The 26,082-nt window shown below is 37.8% G+C and overlaps 1 protein-coding gene across 3 annotated transcripts in view; it reads right to left on the reverse strand.

Annotated features, from left to right (window-relative positions):
• Positions 1-14,336: 14,336 nt before the first annotated feature.
• LOC6620522 (mitogen-activated protein kinase ERK-A) overlaps positions 14,337-26,082 on the reverse strand; it is a 98,511-nt gene continuing 86,765 nt past the window's right edge. For all 3 annotated transcript variants that reach the window (XM_032726888.1, XM_032726889.1, XM_032726886.1), the window contains one exon: positions 14,337-15,373. In XM_032726888.1, coding sequence (XP_032582779.1) covers positions 15,248-15,373 — 126 coding nt within the window. In that variant the 3' untranslated portion in view covers positions 14,337-15,247. The remainder of the gene's footprint in view (positions 15,374-26,082) is intronic.

Raw genomic sequence — 26,082 nt, forward strand, 5'->3', positions numbered from 1 at the left:
CAAGGTTCACACAATTAATCTTAGCCAAAACATATTTGTTAATTTTGTCAATGTAGAAACAAATAAAAAACTTGTCTTTTTAATAGACACAGGTGCAGATATTTCTCTTCTAAAAGAAAATTCTGATATCTTTAATGATATCCAAGGCAACAATAAAATTAATATTCAAGGAATAGGACAAGAATTAATTCAATCCAAAGGATTAACTTCAATTGAGATACAGACAGGCAATTACATAATTCCACACGATTTTCATATAGTAGATTCACATTTCTTAATCCCATGTGATGGAATATTAGGAATTGATTTCATAAAGAAATTCAATTGTCAATTAGATTTTAATCAAATAGAAGATTGGCTCAAGATGAGACCAACTAATTTGAATTTCCCAATATACGTTCCAATAACATACAGCTCTGGTAATAACTCAATACTTCTACCAGCAAGATCCCAAGTTGTCCGAAAAATACAACTACCCTCAAATGAAGATAGTGTTTTAATAAAAAACCAGGAAATTCAAAAAGGCATTTATGTTGCAAACACAGTTGCAACAACCAAAAATGCATTTGTCCGATTGCTAAATAGAAATAATAAAGATCAAATAGTAAATATAAAAGATCTACAATATGAATCACTTTCGAACTATGACATAGTTCAAACCAATCCTAAAGCAAGAGAAAAAACTGTCATGTCTCAATTAACAAAAAATTTTCCACCACAATTCAAATCTACACTAACAGATTTATGCACCAAGTATAGCGATGTATTCGGACTCGAAACCGAATCAATCACAACAAATAATTTCTACAAACAAAAGCTAAGATTGACAGATGATGAACCAGTATATATTAAAAATTATAGAAATCCTCATAGTCAACTTGACGAAATTCAAGTACAGGTAGAAAAATTGATTAATAACAAGATAGTCGAACCGTCTGTGTCCCCATATAACAGCCCACTTTTGTTAGTTCCAAAGAAATCTCTTCCTGGTTCTGACAAGAAAAAATGGCGATTAGTAATTGACTATGGTCAAATTAATAAAAAATTGTTGTCCGATAAATTCCCACTACCTAGAATTGATGATATTTTAGATCAACTAGGTAGAGCAAAATATTTTTCATGCCTAGACTTAATGTCAGGTTTTCATCAAATTGAACTCTAAGAAAGTTCAAGAGATGTAACGTCTTTTTCAACGAGCAATGGCTCATATCACTTCACGCGATTACCATTCGGTCTAAAAATAGCACCAAATTCTTTTCAGAGAATGATGACTATAGCTTTCTCTGGACTTAAACCTTCTCAAGCATTCCTGTATATGGATGATTTAATAGTTATTGGTTGTTCCGAAAAACATATGGTTAAAAACTTGACTGATGTTTTTGAGAAATGCAGGAAATACAACCTAAAGCTACATCCAGAAAAATGTTCATTTTTCATGCATGAAGTCACATTTTTGGGACACAAATGCACAGATAAAGGAATTTTGCCAGATGACAAAAAGTATGACGTCATCAAAAATTATCCAGTCCCACACGATGCGGACAGTGCTAGACGATTTATTGCATTTTGCAATTACTATAAACGTTTTATCCAAAATTTTGCCGAATATTCTCGTCACATAACAAGATTATGTAAAAAAGATGTAAAATTCGAATGGACAGCTGAATGCCAGCATGCCTTCGAACATCTCAAATCGGCATTAATTAATCCCAACTTATTACAATACCCAAATTTCAGCAAAGAGTTTTGCATAATAACGGATGCAAGTAAGCAAGCTTGTGGAGCAGTGTTAACTCAATGCAAAAAAGGTCTCCAACTTCCAGTGGCATATGCATCAAGAGCGTTTACAAAGGGCAAAAGTAATAAAAGCACAACAGAACAAGAATTGGCAGCAATTCATTGGGCAATAACTCATTTCAGACCATATATTTATGGTAGACATTTCACTGTCAAAACAGACCACAGACCACTTACATACCTGTTCTCTATGATAAATCCGAGCTCTAAACTAACTCGTATGAGACTTGAATTAGAGGAGTATAATTTTACAGTTGAGTATCTAAAGGGAAAAGACAACTATGTAGCTGATGCGTTATCAAGAATAACCATCAAAGAACTACAAGAAATTAACAGAAATATAAAGAAAGTCACTACAAGATATCAAAGTAGACAAAAATCCTGCGCAGGAGATAAAGAAATAGAATTGCCTAAGCAATCTATAGAAAAAGCTTCAAAGCCCAACGTATATGAAGTCATCAAAAATGACGAATTACGTAAAGTAGTGACCTTGCATATAAAAAATATGCTATGTTTCTTTAAACATGGTAAGAAAATTGTTGCAAGATATGATGTTAGCGATTTATATACTAATGGAATACTTGATTTAGGTCATTTTTTCCAAAGGCTTGAAATGCAAGCCGGTATAAATAAAATCAGCCAACTCAAAGTGGCACCGTGGGAAAATATCTTTGAACATGTTTCAATTGATAATTTCAAAATAATGGGCAATAAAATATTAAATTCATTGAGAGTAGCGCTACTCAACCCGGTGACCCTAATAGAAAAATTAAAAGAAAAATAAGCTATATTGTCTACATTTCATGACGATCCAATACAAGGAGGTCACGCAGGCATCACAAAAACCTTGGCCAAGGTCAAAAGATACTATTACTGGAAAAGGTATGTCTAAAGATATAACTGAGTACATTAAAAAATGTCAGAAATGCCAAAAATCAAAAGTGACAAGAAATACAATAACTCCTTTAACAATAACAGAGACCCCAATAAAAGCTTTCGACAGGGTGATAGTGGACACTATAGGTCCGCTACCAAAATCAGGAAATGGCAATGAATATGCAATCACACTAATATGTGATTTAACTAAATATCTAGTTGCCATACCAGTTGCAAACAAAAGCGCAAATACTGTCGCTAAAGCAATTTATGAATCTTTTATTCTAAAGTACGGTCCAATGAAGACGTTCATTACGGACATGGGAACAGAATATAAGAATTCAGTTATAAATGACTTGTGCGAATATCTTAAAATAAAAAATATAACATCAACTGCACATCATCACCAGACAGTTGGAACGGTCGAAAGAAGTCACCGAACTTTCAATGAATATATACGTTCATACATACCGGTTGATAAAACTGATTGGGACGTATGGCTTAAATATTTCGTATACTGTTTTAACACGACCCCATCAATAGCACATAACTATTGTCCATACGAACTTGTCTTTGGTAAAACAAGTAACTTGCCAAATCAATTTAATAGCATAACTAGTATAGAACCCATATATAATGTAGATGATTATGCTAAGGAAAGTAAATATAGATTAGAAGTAGCCTATAAAAGAGCTAGAATTATGATAGATGAACATAAAGAGAAAAATAAGAAACTTTATGATCAGAAAGCAAGGAACTTAGATATATTAGTAGGAGATAAAGTTCTATTAAAAAACGAAACAGGTCATAAGTTAGACTCCAAATATACAGGTCCGTATAAAGTAACGGAAATAGGAGAAAATAATAACATTATAATAACTAATAATAAAAAAAAAAGCAAACTGTTCATAAAGACAGATTAAAAATTGCGACGTCGTAAATATTTATAGTATGATCATACATAGGCATAAAAATAAAAATAATAATAATAATAAAAAAAAAAAAAAATTTTTCTTTTTGAGGTTTTACTTAAAAATTCTCCCTACATAAATGTACTTAAAAACAATCATAACACAATTTTAATAATGTATAAACTACCCTTAAAATAACTTCATAATATTACGTTATTTTTCAAAAGGAGGGAGATGTAGTATGCACACATATCGATTAACCACTGTATTCATAATACACAATCACATTGTATCACTCTGTTGCAATGTGTACATAAACAGTTCAGCCCAAGCGTATGTTAAGGGCAACGTACCTATTTTGCATGATCAGCAGTACTCGCACTGGCCAAGCGCTGACCGCTAATATGTGTGCCTATAGCACCCCTCCTCCAGCACCGTCGCTCGGCGACAATATATATATGTAGGAAACGCATATAAGCGTCGCTGCGCTGCAGGCTATGCCGCTGTAAGAGTACCCAACTGGCTGCCAAGATCACCGTGGGACGCATCTTGCAAAGAAAGGATTCATTTACATCGGCCTGAAGGCTATCGCCGCAGACGACTGGACGGGAGTGTTACAAAGGTACCCCAGTACCCCCAGACGCAAAAAGGAAGAATATCAAATACTGTAAGTTAAGCATGTTAAGATATAAGAGAAAACACAACTGAAGAACATACAAAATCTATACGAAAAGTGAAAATATATAATTTTTTTTAATATAATATAATATAACATTTTCTAACAAAAATTAAAAACATACAAAATCTTTACGAGAAAATACAAAAAAAAATTTTCTGAAAACATACAAAACCTATACGAGAAACACTTTGAGAAAATATTAAGAAAAAATATTTTATAAATAATCATGGCAAACCCAAACAATTAATTAGGCCTGCCCTACTTAATAATAACACAGGCCCCGAAGTAAACCAAGCCCTTAACGTAGCCAATATGGAGGGACAAATTCAGGAAATAGTAGAGAGAATTTTGAACCAAAAATTAAACTCAGACACTGCACCACTACTTGATCAAACAGTCCATATAAATAATGTTAATATGAGTAATTTAGAACGAGTCCCTGATATAGTAAAATGTTTATTAAAAATATATTCATCATTTGCAGGATCACCCAAATATTACCGAATTCTTAATGTTATCAGGAACAAAATTGTAGGCAACGCAGACTCAATCCTGGAGTCTTACAACACTAAATTGGACAGCTATCTCAAAATGTTTGACAGCACTCTACGCGGATAAACGCGTAAATTTTGGACCAATTACGCAAATAATAGCCAAACCCATTTAAGAAAATTCGAAGGCCCTGGTCGAGGACCACCCCTACCAAGAAAATCCGTAAAACAGTTCTCAAACGCAGGTCGACAACCATTCATTACACACTTGGCTTATGTTCCACAGACCCCTAGAGTAGCTCATTATGTACCACAGCAACAATATGGAGGGAATTACAAACAACACTATGGCAACACTCAATGAATACTATTCAGAAATCTCAGATTTCGAGCAGGATACAGACGAGGCAGAACATACTGAATTACATTTTTTAGAGTAGAACCCTCTTCGTTACCCTACTTCCAATCTAAAGCAGGTAATGAAGAGATGATCAACATTCTGATAGACACCGGATCCAACCAAGATTAGCTAAGAAACCAATCAAAAACAACCAACCCTTTATCGTTAACTCTGTGGGCGGAAAAATTCTTATAACAGACCATACAATCGCCAACCCGTTCGACCGCGAAAGGGGTATATTTCAATACAGAATAAAAAAGAATTAAAATAAAACAGAAAACCTCACGCGAAGTCAACAAATTAGATACTCAAGTAGAACACGATACAGAAACTCAAAAAAAACATTTAAGAACTATTTGCTCAAACTTTAAAAATATTTTTGAAAACCCGGACGAAAAACTGACATACACAACAAGAGTAGAAGCCTCTATAAGGAGTACAAACGAGAGCCCAATATACTCAATACACTACCCGTACCCAGAGGCTCTTAGACCAGAAGTAGAAAAACAAATACAAGAGCTGCTCGCAAACGACATAATTAGACCCTCACGACCCTCCATACAATTCTCCAATATGGATTGTCCAAAAAAAAAATGAACGCATCAGGACAGGGAAGCACAGAATGGTAATTGACTATAGGAAATTGAACATGGTTACTATTCCAGACAGATACCCCATACAGAATAAGTTTTTCTCAGTCATTGACCTCAAAAGCGGCTTTCACCAAATTCCACTAAGGAAATCCGATATCGAAAAAACGGCATTCTCAGGTAACCAGGGAAAATACGAGTTTACCAGACTACCGTTTGGCCTCAAAAACCCTCCTTCAATTTTTCAACGGACGCTGGACGATATCCTTAGAGAACATATAGGAATTAGGTGTTTCGTATACATCGATGACATCATCATCTTTACCAAAAAAAAAAAAGATAAATTGACAAATGCGAATTCTTCAAAAAAGAAGTGGAATTCTTAGGGTTTTTAGTAACCGATACTGGAATAAAAAAGAATCCCGAAAAAGTCAGGGATATCATAGAATTTCCCGAGTCAAAGACCATCAAAGATCTTCGTTCCTTTTTATGACTCTCAGGGTTTTAACGTCGCTTTATTAAAGATTATGCGAAACTCGCTCTTTTAAGAGGGGAAGAGGGACGAAGACGTTTTTCAAAAAATGCCTCAAACAGAACGCTAATCTACCTGGACAAAAACGCTAGGGAAGCATTAAATTTTTTTTTTTTCATGTTTTGCTCATTTATTAAATCTTCCCTTTTACTTAAAAGACTAACAATAACTTCTCAAATCTTATTCTAAACTAACTAAATATCATTTTATGAAATGATTCGTGCTGTTTGGCCTAACAAATTTAACGCTGGGCTGGTTGGTCGTTCCGGTGCAGTCGGCTTTGGCTGCATACTCGAATAAGTTTGCTTGCAAGAGGATTTGGATGTGAGGCTAGTTTCTCATTGTATTTTACTTTCTTCTCTGCTATCGTCTCAATGACAAGTTTTATTTGTAAGTCTTTGTGTATATTCTCGTTTCGAAGATACCACGGAGCTCCAGTAATGATTCTCAGAATCCTAGACTGCGCTCGCTGTACTATGTCGATGTTGCTTCTTGATGCGTTGCATAGCTCGAAGCCATAGGTCCATATGGGTCTTAGAACGGAGTTATATAAGAGGACTGTGTGCTCCAAGCTTAGGGGAGAGCGAACGTCCATAAGCCAGTGTAGATCCCTTGCTTTTAGTCTGAGGTGCGTTGTCTTGGCCTCTATGTGTTTCCGCCAGGTGAGCCGCTTGTCAAGATTAATACCTAAGTATGTTACGTTATCGGCTTGTGGGATGCGCGTGTGATTCATTACCAAGGGCGGGCACGTTTGTTTGTTTAGTAAATGTTACCTGTTTGCACTTTTCTTCGTTTACTCGTATGCGCCAATTTGCAAGCCATTGTTCCACACAAGTTAGATGGCGTGCTAGTTGCATCGTAGCTTTTACTAGGCATCTGGATCGACTTAAAATTGCAGTGTCATCAGCGAATGTGGATATCGTTAGCTGGTAGTTTGTTGGTATTGTGTATAGGGTGTATAGAAGTGGACCTTTTCTGTAATTAGTGTCAATATTAAATTCCTGTCTGTCTTCATTTATTTTGTATATTTTCTTTTCTTTAATTTTTTGAGTGTCTAATATTGGATGCCCAACGTATAAGAAAATTTGAGCAGGTCCAGTAGTGTCATGTTTAATTTTTTGGTTGTTTGTGTAGAGGATTGTTTCTATCTTCCTTAATTTGACTTCTTCATCATCAGATGAATTGATTATACGAATTTTTTCATTTATTGTTTTGTGTAATCTTTCGACGTCTGCTACCCCGTTTTTTGCTGTATTGAGCTGTAATTCGACTTCTTCTTCTTCAAGCCATCGCTTGAAAGCTAAACTGGAGAAAGCTCCGTCTCTGTCTGCCTTGAGTAATTTGGGTTTACCTAATTGATTAAAAATGCGCATTAATGCGTCCCTGCATTCTATCCAATCCTTAGTTTTAATTTGCTCAAGTGTAGCGAATTTAGAATAAATATCAATGCAACTAATGTATGTAATGTAATGTTTTCCCTCAGATGAATAAATATTAACTACAAATTTTTCTCGGCAATGTTCTGGTTTAGGTGTGATTTTTAAAAGCATTTTGGTGTTTATATGTTCTGTTTTAGCCAAATTGCCTATGTTGCATTTATTTGGAAAGAAGAGGTTTTCTTTAAATAATTTTGTAATTTTCTGTATACCAGGGTGTAAAAGTTTTTCATGTGATTGAAGTATGATTTCGTCACAGAATCCACGTGATGGATATACATTAGAGGAAATAACCTCACAATTGGACAAGCTCGGTTCAATTTGTAAAGAATTCGAAAAATTGGGAAATAAAATGGCTATTAAGGATGAGTGCGAAGACTATATTGATCCATTTAACAACGAAACATACAAAGATAAGTACCTGCAAGCTTACTCTATTTCTATGTGTGCTCTTTGAATAATTTCAAAATCTACATCGCTCTCAATATAAATGGTAATGTTTGTATGGATAAAGTGATCGAGTAAAATTTGTTTGGTCATAGAAGTGGACCTTCAAGTGTTATTACATCATATTGAATTGTGGTAATGGAGTTACCGAATATTATTGAATGCTCTACTTTATTTTTATCGGATTGAATAAAGATTATTTGTTTTTTAAAATAATTTATTGGTTTTTCTTGTTTAAATGAATAAAGTTGCTATTGTCTTCTTCTGCAGTATGTTGAATAGCTTCACTAATTCACTAATTCTTGATAATGCAAACTATGGCAAGTAATTCTTTTTCGATAGCACTGTAATTTAATTCGCGATCGTTTAGTGTTTTACTAATAAAAGATATGGGATGACCGTTTTGAGAAAGGACAGCCCCGAGGGCCAGGTTACTTGCATCTGTAATTAAAACAAATTTCTTTTCAAAATCAGGTAATTGTAAAATTGGGTCACGAATTATCAAAGCCTTAAGTTTTTCTAATGCCTCTATGTACTCAAGTTTATGCGTATCTATCTTTGCTCTATTTTTTAAGCAGCTGATCATGGGGTTTGCTATGTCTGCGTAATTTGGAATAAATTTGCGATGATAACCTGATAATACGAGGAAAGCTCTAATCTCTTTTTTTTTTGTCGGAACTGGGTATGAAACTATGGCTATAACTTTAATAGGATTTGGCTTATTACCATCAGGAGTTACTACTATGTTATTAAGAAAGTTAGCTTCCTTTTTTAAGAACTCACATTTGTCTAGTTGCAATTTTAAATTTGCTTCTGCAAGCTTTGAAAAAACTAATTGTATTGAATTTAAATGTTCTGTAAGGGATGTTGAAAAAATTATAATATCATCCAGATACACCAAACAGTGTTTGTTAAGCAACGGTCGAAGGATATTATTCCTGAACCTTTGAAAAGTAGCGGGGGCATTCCTAGGCCAAATGGCATTCGAAGGTATACGAAATGACCGCTTTTGGTGGAGAATGCAGTTTGGTTTGGTTTGGTTTCTTTCGGATTCCGAAGTAATTAATTTGTATGTTTGATCAAAAAGGGTATCTGTATTATTTTTGTAATTAATAACTTATTGTGCATTTTTTTCAACAACTTTCTGCCAATTAGCATATCGTAATTATTAGAAAATCTGTGCACATAAAATGGTTCGGTATTTTTGAAAATACTATTTCTGGGTAAATTAATCAAGTCGTTTAAGGTAATAGGGCCAGTTGATGTTAAAAATTCACATCTACTATTTTGAATGGGAAGACAAAATATATTTTCATTGATCATAATAATTGTGGATCGTGTGTCTAGAAGGCATTTGTATGTGGACCCTTTGTATACTATTTTGATGTATTCGTGTTGTTGACCGAACATTTTCTTTCAAAATTATTTTGATTTTGGTCATAATACTGTTGTTCGTAATAATTAGGGTGGACTTGTTCGACTTCATGCGCGTCTTGGAATTTTATTTCGTCAATAGACATTTTAGTTTGTTCACTGTCTGATGGTCTTAGTCGTTTAGTTATCGGGAAGTTTGTATTCTAAAATGTACAACTACAACAAACATTTTGAGGGTATGTATTCCTTCTAAAATGTATTGTTTGGGGATTTTGGGCAGTGTTGGTATGTTTTTGGAGAGGATTGTTTTGAATAATGGGTTGTAAGTTTATGTATTGGTTGGATTTGAAATAATTATGTGCGTGTCACATTGGTGGGTTGTTAGTTATCTGATGGGTATAGCTAGGTCTAAATGGTTGCATGTATTGATTAAAATTAGGTTGGAAGGGTTGGGAATATTTTCTGTAACTTGGGCAATATTGAGTTTGAATATTTGTATTGAATTTATGTGCTTTCGAATTCTGATTAGAATTTGAGTTTTTATTACAGTATTCTGGGTTTTTATAAAATTCAAAATGAATGTGTTCTTCATAAATTCCCTTATTTTGTGCAATGGTAATTAAGGATCTTAAGCTGCCGTTGGGCTTCGGCAAGGTTGTTGTCGCTCAGCGCAACGATTTGGGGTGCGGCTATAATTGCTTTTGTATATTTTTGATTTTGGTGTTGTATTATAAATTGCTTTATAGTTCTTTTTTTATTTTTATAAAATTTTAAATTAAATTAAATTTAAATTTTGTTTTTTTTTTTTTTTGTTTTGTTTCGGATTCAATGTTATTGTTATTTTTAAGTTTTCTAGTTTCACTTTTTTTTTTATTGTAAATTTTTAATTTTTGTGTTGTGTTATTAAATTTTATTGTTTATTTATATTGTTTTTTTTTTTTTATTTTTATTAAAGTGTTTTTTTATTTTTATTTTTTTTTTTATTGCACTTTCTTATAATTCTATATGTTTATTTAGACGGAAAAGCACATGGCGGAACCGGTATCCTGATTAGAAATCGCATCAAACACCACCATTATAGCGAGTTTGCAACTAATTATAGGCAGGCCACATCTATAAACATGCAACAAGGAAGCGGCAATCTTACCCTCGCAGCGGTATACTGTCCCCCACGTTATTATGTATCCGAACAACAATTTCTGGACTTCTTTAACTCTCTAGGGGACCATTTCATTGACGCAGGTGACTACAACGCCAAACACACCCACTGGGGTGGGTGTCACCCCTAAAGGAAAACAGTTGTTTAACGCCATCATAAATGTACATAGAAAGCTTGACTACGTCTCTTCAGGAAGACCACCGGCCTAACGACCCGAACAAAATTCCTGATTTCGATTTTGCAATCACCAAAAACATCCCTTAAAACCTCATCAGTGCCGAATCTCTACCGGATCTATCATCTGACCACTCGCCAGTCCTCTTAATACTGAACGCCCTCCAATGCCCTGAGACTACAGAGCAGACTAGCAGATTAACATCAAAAAGAACAAGCTGGATCAAGTACAGAAAATGTATAAGCTCACATATCGCGTTAAATCAAAGGCTTAACTCTGATACTGATATTGAATCCGCAACAAATACTTTCGAGAGTGTCACACTGCAGCTGCCCGCATCTCTACACCAAACATTGTGAGTGCACCTCGCAGCCCTAGGATGACAAACCTTGCCATCGAGCGGCTCGTTCTTGAAAAACGACGGATGCGACGGGAGTGGCAAGTCCATAGATCGCAATTCGCAAAGCAAAGACTAATAAATGCTTCACGTAAACTCTCCAATGCAGTCAGGCAAGAAGAGAAAATGGCCCAACGTCGCTATATAGAACAACTATAAGCATCAAGCAGTAAAAACTCACTATGGAAAGCCCATCCCAGTTTAACTACCCCGGCAGAAACTATTTCACATTTTAGAACCATCGCAGGTGGATGGGCCCGAAGCGATAAAGAGAGAGCTACCACATTAGCAAGGCACCTTCAACATGTGTTTCAGCCGAACCCTGCTACAAGTTCGTTCGTTTGTACGCAACTAAACACCACATGAGCCAATCGAATTTCGAGCCAACGAAATAGCAAAAATTATGAAGGATCAACTAAATCCGAATAAGTCCCTAGGATGTGATTTAATAACTCCAAAGATGATTATTGAACTTCCATACTGTGCTATATGCACTATCTCCCTGCTCTTTAACGCTATCACTAACCTTAGGTACTTTCCAGAGAGATGGAAAAAGTCGATCATAGTAATGAAACCAAAGGCAGGAAAGGACCTTTCAGTTTCTTCATCATACAGGCCTATAAGCCTATTGACTTGTCTTTCGAAACTCTTCGAAAAATGTCTGATGACCCGGATCACTCCCTACCTGATGACACGAAACCTTATTCCAGCGCATCAGTTCGGCTTTCGAGAGAAACATGGAACCATTAAACAAGTCAATCGAATAACATCAAAAATACGAACTGCTTTCGAAAAACACGAATATTTCTGGATGTCTCCCAGGCTTTTGACAAGGTCTGGCTAGATGGTTTAATGTTTGAAATCAAAGCAATGCTTCCCCTATCTCTACAACAGAGCCTTTGCTATGATATGTAACTCTGATATGATGACCACGCTATAAACGCTGGAGTTCCCCAAGGCAGCAGATATACCCACAAGCAGACTGCTAACGACTTCTAAATTTTCTGACGACACAGCAATTTCAAGTCGATCCAAATGTCCTCTACAAGCAACAACTCAACTCTCTCGTCACTTAGTGGCTGTGGAGAAGTGGATATCTGATTGGCGAATCAAAATAAACGAACAAAAATGTAAGAAAGTAAAATTCTCACTCAACCGACAAGACTGCCCTTCGATCATATTGAACAACACTGTTGAACAACACTCCCGAATGCAAACGAAGTTGCTAATCTTGGAGTACACCTCGACCGAAGGCTCACCTGGCGTAGGCACATCGAAGCCAAAAGAACACATCTGAAGCTTAAGACTAGTAGTCTCCTTTGGCTTATCAACTCACGGTCAACCCTCTGTCTTGACCACAGGGTCTTACTCTACAATTCCGTATTAAAACCAATTTGGCTCCCAACTATAGGAAAGTGCCATCAGTAGCAACATTGATATCATGCAAAGGGCTCAGTCCAAGATACTGAGAACAAGCACTGGGGCACCATGGTATATCCGAAACGAAAATATCCAAAGAGACCTTAACATATCTGTCAGAGAGGAAATAACTCAACAAAAACAAAATTACATGAGCAAATTAACTTCACATCCTAACCATCTTGCGAGAAGTTTAACGCGGGTTTGCGACCGATCCCGTCTTCGATGCAACGGCCTTCCGACTCAACACTGATTATTAGGTCCGTTCTTCAAGAATACAGTTCAAAAGACTGTTGAAAACAGTACATACTTATAATTTGTTAACTTATTTTTAGTCTCATAATTTCTTACTTCTTACTTTCTAATTACTAGTCAATATTTCGTTTTTCTACATATAGCACACAGTTATCATTAAACCGGCAAACTCAAATGGCACACAGTTATCATTAAACCGGGCAACTCACATGGCACACAGTTATCATTAAACCGGCCAAGTAACTGATCACTCTCGAGATCCCAACTCATCTACGACAAATAACGAACCACATAACTTGGGCACCCATATGTGCAGAGAGCTGGACTATCCAAAAATGATCTAGAAGTTTACATTTTCTTATTCAAAGTCACAGCCCTCCCTCACTGGCTCGACCTGGGCCATCTTTATGATCACCTTGATCTTCTTCAAACTCTCTGGCAATCCCTAACTCAGGAATTTTTCGAAAAATTCATGGGAATATTTATATGTGCGATTATTATTCAAAGCATTAAGTTTATGCCGATCACACTTTAATGTTTCAACTACCAAGAATGGACCTTTAAATTTGACATCTAATTTAGTTTGATGACGCTCTTCATTCTTAAGTAGTACGTAGTTTTTCTGTCAAATGTAATTTTATCGTAATTGGCATTATATTCCATGTTAAGTTTTGCCATTGCTCTTACTACTGAGACATCAACAGCAGTAACTTTTTCCTCAACACGTTCAAGATCAAATGGTCTCGCTTCCAAAGTAACTCTAATGGGCTAACTTTAGTCACCCTGTTGGGCATGCAATTAAGAGCCAATTGAACCTCACCCAAAGCGGACGGCTAAGACCCCTGGCCTGTTTCAGCTACAGTTAACAATGATTTGAGTGTACTCATAACACGCTCCTCCTTGACCATTGGCACGACTAGTTGCAATTAAGTGAAGATCTATTTTTCGACTCTACGGCTATTGATCCTGATCAATAATGTATACTTTATATGGTGAAAAGCGTTCTTCTGCCTGTTATGTATATACATTTCAACAAATCTAGTATGGCTTTTTACTCTACGAGTAACGGGTATAAAAATATTCCATCGAATCTATAAACATGTATACTTCAATGATTACCAAAGCGAGTTGCATTTAATTACCTTTATTATTGCAAAATTATTATAATTGTAAATGCACAAGTTTATTTGCGTACGATTTTATTAACCAAAAGTACAGCTAATTTTAAATGGGGAATATTAATTTTTTTTTAATATTTGCTTATAAGTTTCGTTAGTTGATAATAATAATTATATTTATTTATTTATTTTTAGTGTGCAACTATTAATTAATATGAAGTTTTCGAATTTCCGAAACAAGGAAAAATCTACCCGGAAAATCTATCCTTCGTTGTATTAGTTTTTTTTTTTTTTTTTGAGAAAAGAGATGTACATTTTTCAAATTTAGAAAAGTCCCACATACACCCCACACAAAATACTAAAATTATACGTATTTAAAAAATTCGTTAGCTCTCAAATTTATGTCTTGCAGTAAGTAAAGTGACCTTTAATAGCAAGACATTTTTAATTGGGTACCTTTCGTGTTATGGCATATTTGTAAATGTTGATTAGCTTAATCAATTAAACATCCAAGGAAGGTTTACCCTGCTAGTCTTGATAAATCACATTAAATTATGATATAACTGTATTTTTTTTATATAATTATGCCTGTTGGTCATGCATAATTCTGTTCACAATTTGTTATCATCAATTGAATTTGGAAATAGTGACGCGATGTGTACATCTTAATTATGTATGTTTCTTAAAGATGTTATATTGATTATGACTAAACAAATCAAAAAATGCGTGTTTTGGTTTGATATAGATTTTTTTGGATTTAGATCTAAAAAAAAAGTTTTGCAACTTAAACAAATAAAACATAAACAAATGTACATAGTTTGATTTATTTTGGTAAACTTCTTTACTTTCTTTTATAGATCTTTAATATTTCGAGATTAATATCTCAATATAATACACGTTTCTTACATCAGGTAGCCTAATTATTAGGTACTTCTAAAATAAATAAAAAAATGTTATGCATATTACGAACATCACACATAGTTTTAGTTCCTATCTTTAGAAAATAATTGGGGCTTTTTTCATATTCACTGTAATGTGATATTTGTAAGAATCGGAGTTTGTCTCAATTCAGCATGATTTTGTGTTAAAACCCTAATCTGAATCTAAATAAACATAGAGAAATTACGAAAAAAAGTTATACTAATGGAGAAGAAGAGCAATTGTTTTACTATATACTCAAATTCTTAAAGCTTATAGCGCATTGTCTGGTTGTCGTTCCTTAAATTTTAAAGTTTCTTCGAAAATCAACGACTTCAGGGCATCTCGAGAAATGTCATCATTTTCCATATTAATTCGAAATGGCACTTCAGCGACAGGCTGTAAGAAAAATATAGTTATAATTTATAAAAACATTTAAACAGAGCACATCAAAAAAATGAATGTTTTATGTATTGGTCAATTGAGAAATCAGCTATGCATAACGCTTTCGCAGTTTTTTTAACTATAAGTTACCTTTTACCGACGATTAATACGTGTGCAAGGAAATGTTAATGTTACTGTGTAGCATTTAAGATCTCAAGTTCCTACATTTTAAAATTCGGACAAGTTTTGTACAACTGCATAATTGAATTCATTAATTAATTCATTAATAATGTAGTCAAAGTTAAATATTAATTTTTAAAAAAGGAATTAATAAATAACATAATAAAATATAATAATATAATATATAATATATAATATATAATATATAATATATAATATATAATATATAATATATAATATATAATATATAATATATAATATATAATATATAATATATAATATATAATATATAATATATATATATAATATATAATATATAATATATAATATATAATATATTGTTGAATATAGGCAATGCCCACATGTGTGTTGAATATAGGCCATTTCCACAGTGCATATGTAATTTTGTATGAGAACATACATACATACACATGAACTGTATGTATGTATATATATTAGTAAATAAGCAGCCGCATGAAGCTGGCATTTTTATGTGTATCAGGTTTTAGTTTCAAATAAAACTTCTTCGTGTTCGGACGCTCGGCTCAAGATTTTTATTTCGCGTTTACTCTTTTCGGCCTTTGCTCTCAATGCGCTGAGTTTGGGTGAAGATTAGGATCTTCCCAATATGGTTGTCAGTGTTCCACACTTGGAGCACCTTTTCAACAAACAACAGGTTATGGGCCCAGCGCCCTAGGAGCTGCCTAAAGGAGAAACGTGTAGTGAAACTCAGGAGTTAGATTTTGGAGTCTACTCAAGATTGCCGGAATGAGTAACCTGTATCAGATCGATAAGCTGGAGGATGGCTCCTATGAAACGTGGAGCATCCAGATGCGTTCAGTGTTGGTGCACGCATGTTTGTGGAAGGTGGTTTCAGGAGAGTCCGTGAAACCTGAGGTTGATACTGGAGGTGCTTGGCAATCCCAAGATGAAAAAGCATTGGCCACGATCATCTTGAGTGTGAAGTCTTCGCAACTTGGTTATGTAAAAGGGTGTCTCACTGCGGCTGAGGCATGGAAAGTTTTACAGGATGTCCACCAGCCGAAAGGACCGTTACGAACGGTCATGCTGTATAAGAAGTTGCTGAGCAAACGTTTGTTGGAAGGGCAGAGTATATCGTCACATATTAAAGAATTTAAGGAAATCTTTGATGCCCTTGATGCGGTGGAAATTGGTATCACCGAGAAATTGCGGAGTGTTGTTTTGCTGTCGAGCCTTCCAGAGAGTTTCGAGAATTTCGTTGTCGCCATTGAGACGCGCGACGAGCTGCCGCCTTTTGATGCTCTATGTATAAAGCTGATCGAGGAAGACACGAGAAGGGGAGGAGCGGCGCAGCAGAGAGAAAAACAAACGGAGAGCGCAAAGGCATTTACTGCAGTACATAAGCCACAGGCGCCGGCGAGAGAAGCTCGGCCGAGCGCAAAGAAGAGGAAAGACGTAGTTTGTTATAACTGTGGAGAGCGTGGTCATTTTAAAGCGAACTGTCGTCGCGAGAAAGTAAACAAAGAGACCGCGACACAAAAACAATGCTCCTTGTTAAATGCGCTGGATGGTGGTGGTTTTGGCAAAACACAGTGGTGTCTCGATAGCGGGGCTACCAGTCACATGTGCTGTGACAGAGGTGTTTTTACTGAGTATGAAGAGCACACTGAAAAAATTAGTCTTGCTGGAAATGGATTCCTACTAGCAAAGGGCATAGGAACAGTGAAGCTGAAGACTGATTTATGTACTCTGGTATTGAATAACGTACTCTTCGTCCCAGATTTGAACGGCAACTTTATGTCAGTCAGCCGTGCAGCTCAGTATAAATGTTTTGTCAATTTTGGACCACATTTCGCTGACGTCATTCAGGAAGGCGAGCGAATACTGCGTGTAATGAGAGCTGGTAATTTGTATATGTTTCAAGGGAAACATAACAGTTGTTTTGCGGCCGTTGATACTGATGGTTCACTATGGCATAAAAGGTATGGCCATTTGAATACAAGCAGCCTACAGGAGATGGTGAGGAAGAAGATGGTGTACGGTGTTGAAAAGGTCGTTTTCAAACCAGACGCAGTATGCAAGACGTGCATGCTAGCAAAAATCCATGTGCAACCATTTCCGAAGACAACGAGGAGCAGAGCTGAGGAGCTGTTGGATATGATCCATTCAGACCTGTGCGGGCCATTTAGCACACCGTCACTTGCTGGATCAAAGTACTTTCTCACTTTCATAGACGACAAGTCCAGGCGGATTTTTGTATATTTCTTGCGGAAGAAGGACGAGGTCTTCACTAAGTTTGTCGAGTTTAAGAAACTGGTCGAGCGACAAACAGGTAGAAAGATAAAATGTATCCGGAGCGATAATGGTGGTGAGTTCGTCAATAATGTTTTTGATGACTATTTAAAGGCACATGGGATCGCTAGACAGCTGACTGTTCCACACACTCCCCAACAAAATGGAGTTGCAGAACGAGCCAACCGCACGCTAGTAGAAATGGCTAGGTGCATGTTGCTGCAATCGGAGTTGGGTGAGGCTCTATGGGCTGAGGCGATAAACACTGCGGTGTATCTGAGGAACCGATCAACGAGCAGAGCATTACAAAGCAAAACCCCTATGGAAGAGTGGACCGGAAAAATACCAGCAGTGAGCCACTTGAGGGTTTTTGGTGCCATAGCAGTGGCATTGGACAAAGGAGTCCATAAAGGCAAATTCGAATCCAAAGGAAAGGAATATCGTATGATTGGATATTCAATAGCGGCTAAGGGGTACCGTCTGTTTGACAAAGAGAAGCGGTGTGTGATCGAGAAGCGAGATGTCCTTTTTGATGAGTCTGGTAGTTTGGTAAATCATGGAAATACCATTGAGTTCCAGTTTCCCGCAACTGATGACCCGGAGCCGCAGAGTGATTCGAATGCACGGGAAGGTGACGATACAGAACCCGTGGGCAGCAGCGACGACTATGAGAGTGCAGCTGAGGCAGAAGAAGCTGAAGTACATGTGGGGCCTGGACGGCCGAAGATTGTTCGGACGGGCAGACCAGGGCGCCCGAAGAAGCAATACAATGTACTTGGCGTGTTGATGGCTAGCGACGTCGAAATTCCCAAGTCCTATGAGGAGGCCATCAATTCGCAGTATTCTGCAAAGTGGGAAGAGGCAATGGGCCTGGAGTACAAGGCACTACTTGCAAATGAGACATGGAAGCTGGCTGATTTACCAAGAAATCGCCGGTGTGTGGCTTGCAAGTGGGTGTATTCCCTGAGACGAGACGTCTCTGGTAGAATTGAGCGCTTCAAGGCACGACTAGTAGCAAAGGGGTGTTCGCAGAAGTTCGGAGTGGACTACTTCGAGACTTTTTCACCCGTGTGCAGGCTCGAGAGTGTGAGGCTCATTTTGGCATTGGCAGCAGAGATGCAATTGTACTTGCATCACATGGACGTATGCACGGCGTATTTAAATAGCGAGCTAAAGGATACTGTGTACATGAAGCAGCCCCAAGGGTACACAGATGCTGCTAATCCCGACCAGGTGTTATTGCTGAGGAAGGCAATATACGGCTTGAAGCAGTCAGGCAGAGAGTGGAACTCCAAGCTCGACGGTGTTCTAAAAGACTTGGGATTTAAGGCCTGTAATCATGAACCATGTCTTTATCAGCAAAGTGGTCAAGGTAATCTGATGCTCATCTTAGTATATGTTGATGATTTAATTCTAGCGTGCCAGTCAAGAGAAGATTTGGAGGATCTGAAAGCCAAGATTTCAGAGTCTTTCGAGTGCACGGACCACTCCATTTGTTCTTAGGCATGGAGGTGCAACGAGATGGCGACCTTGGAGAAATCACTTTGGGCCATTCGCAATATATCAAGGAACTATTGCGGGCATATGGCAGCGTGAACTGTAGACCAGCGACGACACCTTTGGATGCAGGGCATCAAGTGGTGTGCTCAGGTGAGCAGTGCCAGAATGTCGACGCAGGGCAGTATCAGTCTACAATTGGTGAGCTAATGTGGCTTGGGCTTACTACCAGACCAGACATACTACATTCGGTGGCGAAGTTGGCTCAGAGGAACCAGGACCCGCATTCTGAGCACATGGTGGCTGTGAAGCACATCCTCCGGTACTTGGCGTCAACTGTGGACGTCAAGCTGCATTATCAAAAGTGCGGTCAGGCATTTACCGGATTTGTGGATGCAGATTGGGGAGGCGACCGTTTGGACCGAAAGTCATACACAGGGTACGTGTTTTTCCTGTCTGGTGGACCAGTATCATGGAGGTCCGAGAAGCAGCAGAGCGTGGCGTTGAGCAGTACTGAAGCCGAGTATATGGCTCTGACCACGGCTTGCAAGGAAGCTATAGCTTTACGAAGGCTAATAGTAGAGATCGGATGCGGCGATCTGAAGACCCCGACGGTTATGCATGGCGACAACCTGAGTGCGCAGCACTTAGCGAAGAACCCGGTTCATCACTCTAGGACGAAGCACATCGACATTCGATATCATTTCATTAGAGAAGTCTTGAAAGAAGGTCACGTTGTGTTAGAGTACACTTCTACGAATGAGATGATAGCAGACATTATGACAAAGAATCTTTCAAAGGGAAAGCATAATGGGTTTATGAAAATGTTAAATTTGTTTTAATTTTTGTAAACATGTTGGCATTGAGGAAGGCTGTTGAATATAGGCAATGCCCACATGTGTGTTGAATATAGGCCATTTCCACAGTGCATATGTAATTTTGTATGAGAACATACATACATACACATGAACTGTATGTATGTATATATATTAGTAAATAAGCAGCCGCATGAAGCTGGCATTTTTATGTGTATCAGGTTTTAGTTTCAAATAAAACTTCTTCGTGTTCGGACGCTCGGCTCAAGATTTTTATTTCGCGTTTACTCTTTTCGGCCTTTGCTCTCAATGCGCTGAGTTTGGGTGAAGATTAGGATCTTCCCAATATGGTTGTCAGTGTTCCACACTTGGAGCACCTTTTCAACAAACAACATATATAATATATAATATATAATATATAATATATAATATATAATATATAATATATAATATATAATATATAATATATAATATATAATATATAATATATAATATATAATATATAATATATAATATATAATATATAATATATAATATATAATATATAATATATAATATATAATATATAATATATAATATATAATATATAATATATAATATATAATATATAATATATAATATATAATATATAATATATAATATATAATATATAATATATAATATATAATATATAATATATAATATATAATATATAATATATAATATATAATATATATATATATATAATATATAATATATAATATATAATATATAATATATAATATATAATATAAGTTATGAACCCTCTTCTTGCGCTCTTCGTCAGGTCTCACCAGCGCTCGGCTCTCGTGTTTTCGGGCCCCGTCAGCAGGCGACTCGCGGCCTGTCTAGTAACATGTTCGTGTAAGTTACGAACCCTCTTCTTGCGCTCTTCGTCAGGACTCACCAGCGCTCGGCTCTCGTGTTTTCGGGCCCCGTCAGCAGGCGACTCGGGGCCTGTCTAGTAACATGTTTGTGTATGTGTGCATTCGGAACAAGTGCCGTTGGTCGCACTCAGGGTGGTGTAGAGGGGTCAACGGGGGAAGCGTATATAAAAGCAGCGGGGCGGGAGAAGAGGAAGTCAGTCTCGAACGGACACATAACGGAACCGCTAGCAGATCGCGAACTGAATCTTAAAATAAAGCTAATCGTAAACTCGAACCCTCTTAACTATCTTGACTATTATTTGGAGAACCACAGCATGTTGGTTGTCATATCAAGGTGAGGTATGCGGCAGCGAGTGCCGAGAACCCTGATGCAAGTGCAACTTGCGTTAACTGGCGCCCGAACAGGGACCGGCAATGTCCGGCCGATAAAAGTGATACGAAAAAATTGTGGAAATTTGTGCGTAAAAATAGTGGTGGTGTGCATAAGTCAGATTAAGATCTGAAATCCATAAAAGAAAAAGAAGTGTTGCGTGAGCTGTGTATAAAATGATAAAATAGCAATTACCCGCTGCCGGGGGGAACTACGCCCATCCCGGGGCGCAACAAATATTGCATAATTCAATAAAAGGTGTAAAATTTCTAAAATAAAAATGTAAACCTATGTTGCGCCAAGACCTAATTTAAATTAATAAAACAACGACCCGCTACCGGAGGACGCCACGTCGTCCATGCCGAGCGCAAAAGTTGTACGATACCTATAACATAATTAAAACACGATCAACCCACTGCGGCGGTACGGCTTGTGGGAAAATTTTTTTTTCTCCTTGCCAATTCGCGAGTGCAAAAGATTGTGTGGAATAAACCAATAATTAACCATTGCAGCAGTTTACCTGCGGCAGTACGAGTAATATGAGCGCCCAGAGTGATAAGGTGGTGTGTGGCAGCTTGTTGGATACGTTAAGTGGTGTGGAATGCACCCAAAAAAAACCGCCCAACAAGTTGTGTGGCGGCCGTACCTTAGTAGGCAACCAGCCAAAAGGGATACTACGGAACCACCGTGCCCAGTGCCGAAATAAATTAGAGGTCATCAATAAAAAACTGTAACAGCACGCACGCAAGGAAAAAATATTGCAAAATGCAATAGCGCACAAAAATTGTATAAACACATGCACAACACCACAATTCAAAGGAAAACAAGTATAGTACAATTTCCCCAATTTCCCGAAACGAAATGAATAAAATACAAAAAGAAATACAAAAAAAATTATAAAAAAATAATATAAAAAAATACAGATTATAAGAAATAAGAAATATAAAAAAAAAATAAAAATATAAGTACACAAAATGTACCGTACCCCCACACACTACGTAGTCTTAGAACAACTTAGACGACCAGATATTTACGAATTGTCTTTTTGTAAGCTCGATTTCTGCATGCGGCGCAAATCCCGCTCACTGGACTGGCTGGGGTCGGCTTGGAAATGGGTAGCTGGATCTCCAGATGCTGCTGATTGGAACGCCGTCTTGGCCGCGCAAGCGACGGCTTCGAGGAACTGCAAAAACTGGAGGAAGCTAGCTGTATCCCTCGGCTACTGAAGGGCGGCCAGGCCAAATGCTCATATCAAAGAAGTAACCAACGAGTGGTTAAGCAAGTCGACGATGGAATGCTCCTCCTGACCAACTTCAACGGAACTCTAAGAACGGCTGCAAAGAACTACGACCTGATCGGCTCCTTTATCATCCAATTCGACAATGAGACGATAATGGTCAACGGTCAAAACTATTCCAGTTACTCGGTCAGTCATCTAATGGCGATGCCGGCCGTGTTGAGCCACATAACGGCCAGCAACTTTCAACTTTCTCTGGAATACGTCCACGACGTGAGCATGAAGAATTTGGAAAAGATGTCCAACATGGCGAGTGAGCTACTAGCCTCTCTTCTCACCGAGGCGGCACTCGCAATCTGCATATTCCTAGGCTTTTATTTCCTATGGAAGAAGCTGATGTCCACCAAAGGCATGCCCGATGTCCGCGAGATTGCCGCAAACTTAGAAGCATTGGGCCAAACCGAGCTGAACAAGGCTCACTAATCTGCGGGACGCAGATCTTGAGGGGGGAGGAGTTATGAACCCTCTTCTTGCGCTCTTCGTCAGGTCTCACCAGCGCTCGGCTCTCGTGTTTTCGGGCCCCGTCAGCAGGCGACTCGGGGCCTGTCTAGTAACATGTTCGTGTAAGTTACGAACCCTCTTCTTGCGCTCTTCGTCAGGACTCACCAGCGCTCGGCTCTCGTGTTTTCGGGCCCCGTCAGCAGGCGACTCGGGGCCTGTCTAGTAACATGTTTGTGTATGTGTGCATTCGGAACAAGTGCCGTTGGTCGCACTCAGGGTGGTGTAGAGGGGTCAACGGGGGAAGCGTATATAAAAGCAGCGGGGCGGGAGAAGAGGAAGTCAGTCTCGAACGGACACATAACGGAACCGCTAGCAGATCGCGAACTGAATCTTAAAATAAAGCTAATCGTAAACTCGAACCCTCTTAACTATCTTGACTATTATTTGGAGAACCACAGCATGTTGGTTGTCATATCAAGGTGAGGTATGCGGCAGCGAGTGCCGAGAACCCTGATGCAAGTGCAACTTGCGTTAACTTATATAATATATGTGGGAAATTAACCAGATCAGCGAACTAAAATGATCGATAACACAGAGAGCAAGAGAGTAACGCGCAGTGGCAACGCTTATTAACGGAAAGAACAAAAAGAGGACTTCGAGTAGAATGGTGAACGAGAGCAGTCGCAAGTTTTTCAATCGCGCTATATACTTACGCAACTAGAGCCAAACAATTGTCATCAAACAATTAAATTATAATAAGCGAGAACTATTCTCATCAAACAATATAAAGTGTACTATAACCAATTGTCATTAAACAATAAAGTAACACATTATGATAGAAACTTGCTACAATTTTGGGGGCTCGTCCGAGAAGGCCCAAGTTGTGTATGCATAAGTGCGAATTTAATGAGTGCGAGCGATACAGAACGTGACGCCGCATCGATTAAAAGGAAAACGACAACGACGCAAGAGTAGTCGCGGTGAAGCTGAAGCAATGAGAAGTCAATCGACGACGGCGAGCAAAAGGTGTTTGTGACGCAGTGTCCATGTGAAGACTTTAGAAGACGGAGGCCAAAAGGTGTTGGAGATACCGTATCTAGTGCTCGAAGAAAAACGGCAGCAGCCAAAAGGTGTTGGAGACGCTGTGTTTATTCAAAAGTGCAACGGCTGTGACCAATAGTTGAAGGCCACGCCGTAGAAATTGCAAGCAGACAATTGAAGAAAACGGCAGCAGCCAAAGTTGTTGGAGACGCTGTGTTTATTCAAAAGTGCAACGGCGGTGACAAATAGTTGAAGGCCACGCCGTAGAAATTGCAAGCAGACAATTGAAGAAAACGGCAGCAGCCAAAGGTGTTGGAGACGCTGTGCTTATTCAAAAGTGCAACGGCGGTGACAAATAGTTGAAGGCCACGCCGTAGAAATTGCAAGCAGACAATTGAAGAAGAACGGCAAAACGACGGTTACGGTGTAGAAGAAGAAGAACGGTGAAGCAATCAGAAAAACGACGGTCGCTTCAGTGGCAGAGGAAGCAGAAGCAGAATAACGGCGCAACGAAATACGCCGCCACATATACGAAGGCGATCGAGCGGCAACAGCGACGAGAGAGGCGAAGCAACAGAGAAAGAGGCGAGGCAGTAGGAACGAAAGAGGCGAGGACAACGAAGAGGCGAAAACGACGCGGCAAGTTGTGTATCGTTTACTGTTAACATAGATTTAACAGAGTTGGCTAAGTAGTTTTGAAAAATTTAAAGAGAGGGTATGTTAAGTACTTGTAGTTTTGCAGCTTGACGCAAAGAATATATAGTTGATTTTATTTCGTATTAAGAATTTTGTACTGATAAATTTTATATTATTTAGAATGGATCGGGTTGAAATTCTTGCGCTGCGCGTTGATGACCTACGAAATAAGCTGTCTGACTTAAGTTTGCAGACAAGTGGTACTATAAGCATGCTGCAGCAGCGGCTCCTTGCTCACTACAGATTAAACAATGAAGAACAAAACATTTCGGACGATGAGTCAGTAGCAACTGCACCAATGATGACAAATGAAAATAATAGGTCATGGTTTACTCTAAAAGATGTCGAAGGTAGTATTTCTGAATTCTCAGGTACTATAGGTAGTGTTGATGTTGACCAGTGGATAAATGAGGTAGAAGAATGTGGGAGTACAGTTCAGTGGAACCAATTACAAATGTTTGTCTATGCGAAGCAGCTTTTACGAGGTGCTGCTAGATCGTTTGTAAAAAGTCAACAAAACATTCGAAGTTGGGAAATATTGAAAACTGTATTGCTAGATGAGTTCGAAGTTAAAGTGTCATCAGCAGAAATACATCGAAGATTAAATAGACGCCAAAAGAAAAAAATGAGAGTTTGCATGAATTCTTGTACGCACTTATGGAAATAGCTAAGACAGCAAAGCTTGAAGATGAGAGTATTATAGATTATTTCATTAGTGGCATTCAGGATTCCCCTGCAAACAAAGTAGTGCTGTATCAAGCAAAAACATTAAAAGAGCTGAAACTTAGTTTGGATGTTTACAAAAAAAGTTTATAGTTCAAGCAAGTCATTAAACAAGCCTGGATCATTCGTTGATAAACAGAGTTCTGAGTCCAAGAAGATTAGCAGTGACAACAAGACACGTAAATGTTTCAAGTGCGGTGATGATACCCATTTGCTAAAAGATTGTAGGAAGAAAGATTTTGTTTGTTTTAAGTGTAGCCAACCAGAACATCGCGCATCAGAGCGTAAAGCAGATGGAAAAGTTAAGCAGGATCAAAATACAAATGTTGTACAAGATAGGAAGGAAGAGTTAAAGCCATTAAGCATTTTCACTCCTTCAGGTTTAGAGTTGAAAACTGTGCAGTATATGTCAATGATGTTTCAAGGATTAGTTGATACAGGTGCTGACCTTTATCTTATACGCAGAAGTGTTTATACTAAGTTGG

The sequence above is a fragment of the Drosophila sechellia genome, unplaced genomic scaffold, assembly GCF_004382195.2.
Source record: "Drosophila sechellia strain sech25 unplaced genomic scaffold, ASM438219v1 2R_2, whole genome shotgun sequence".
In the NCBI taxonomy this organism is placed as follows: domain Eukaryota; kingdom Metazoa; phylum Arthropoda; class Insecta; order Diptera; family Drosophilidae; genus Drosophila; species Drosophila sechellia.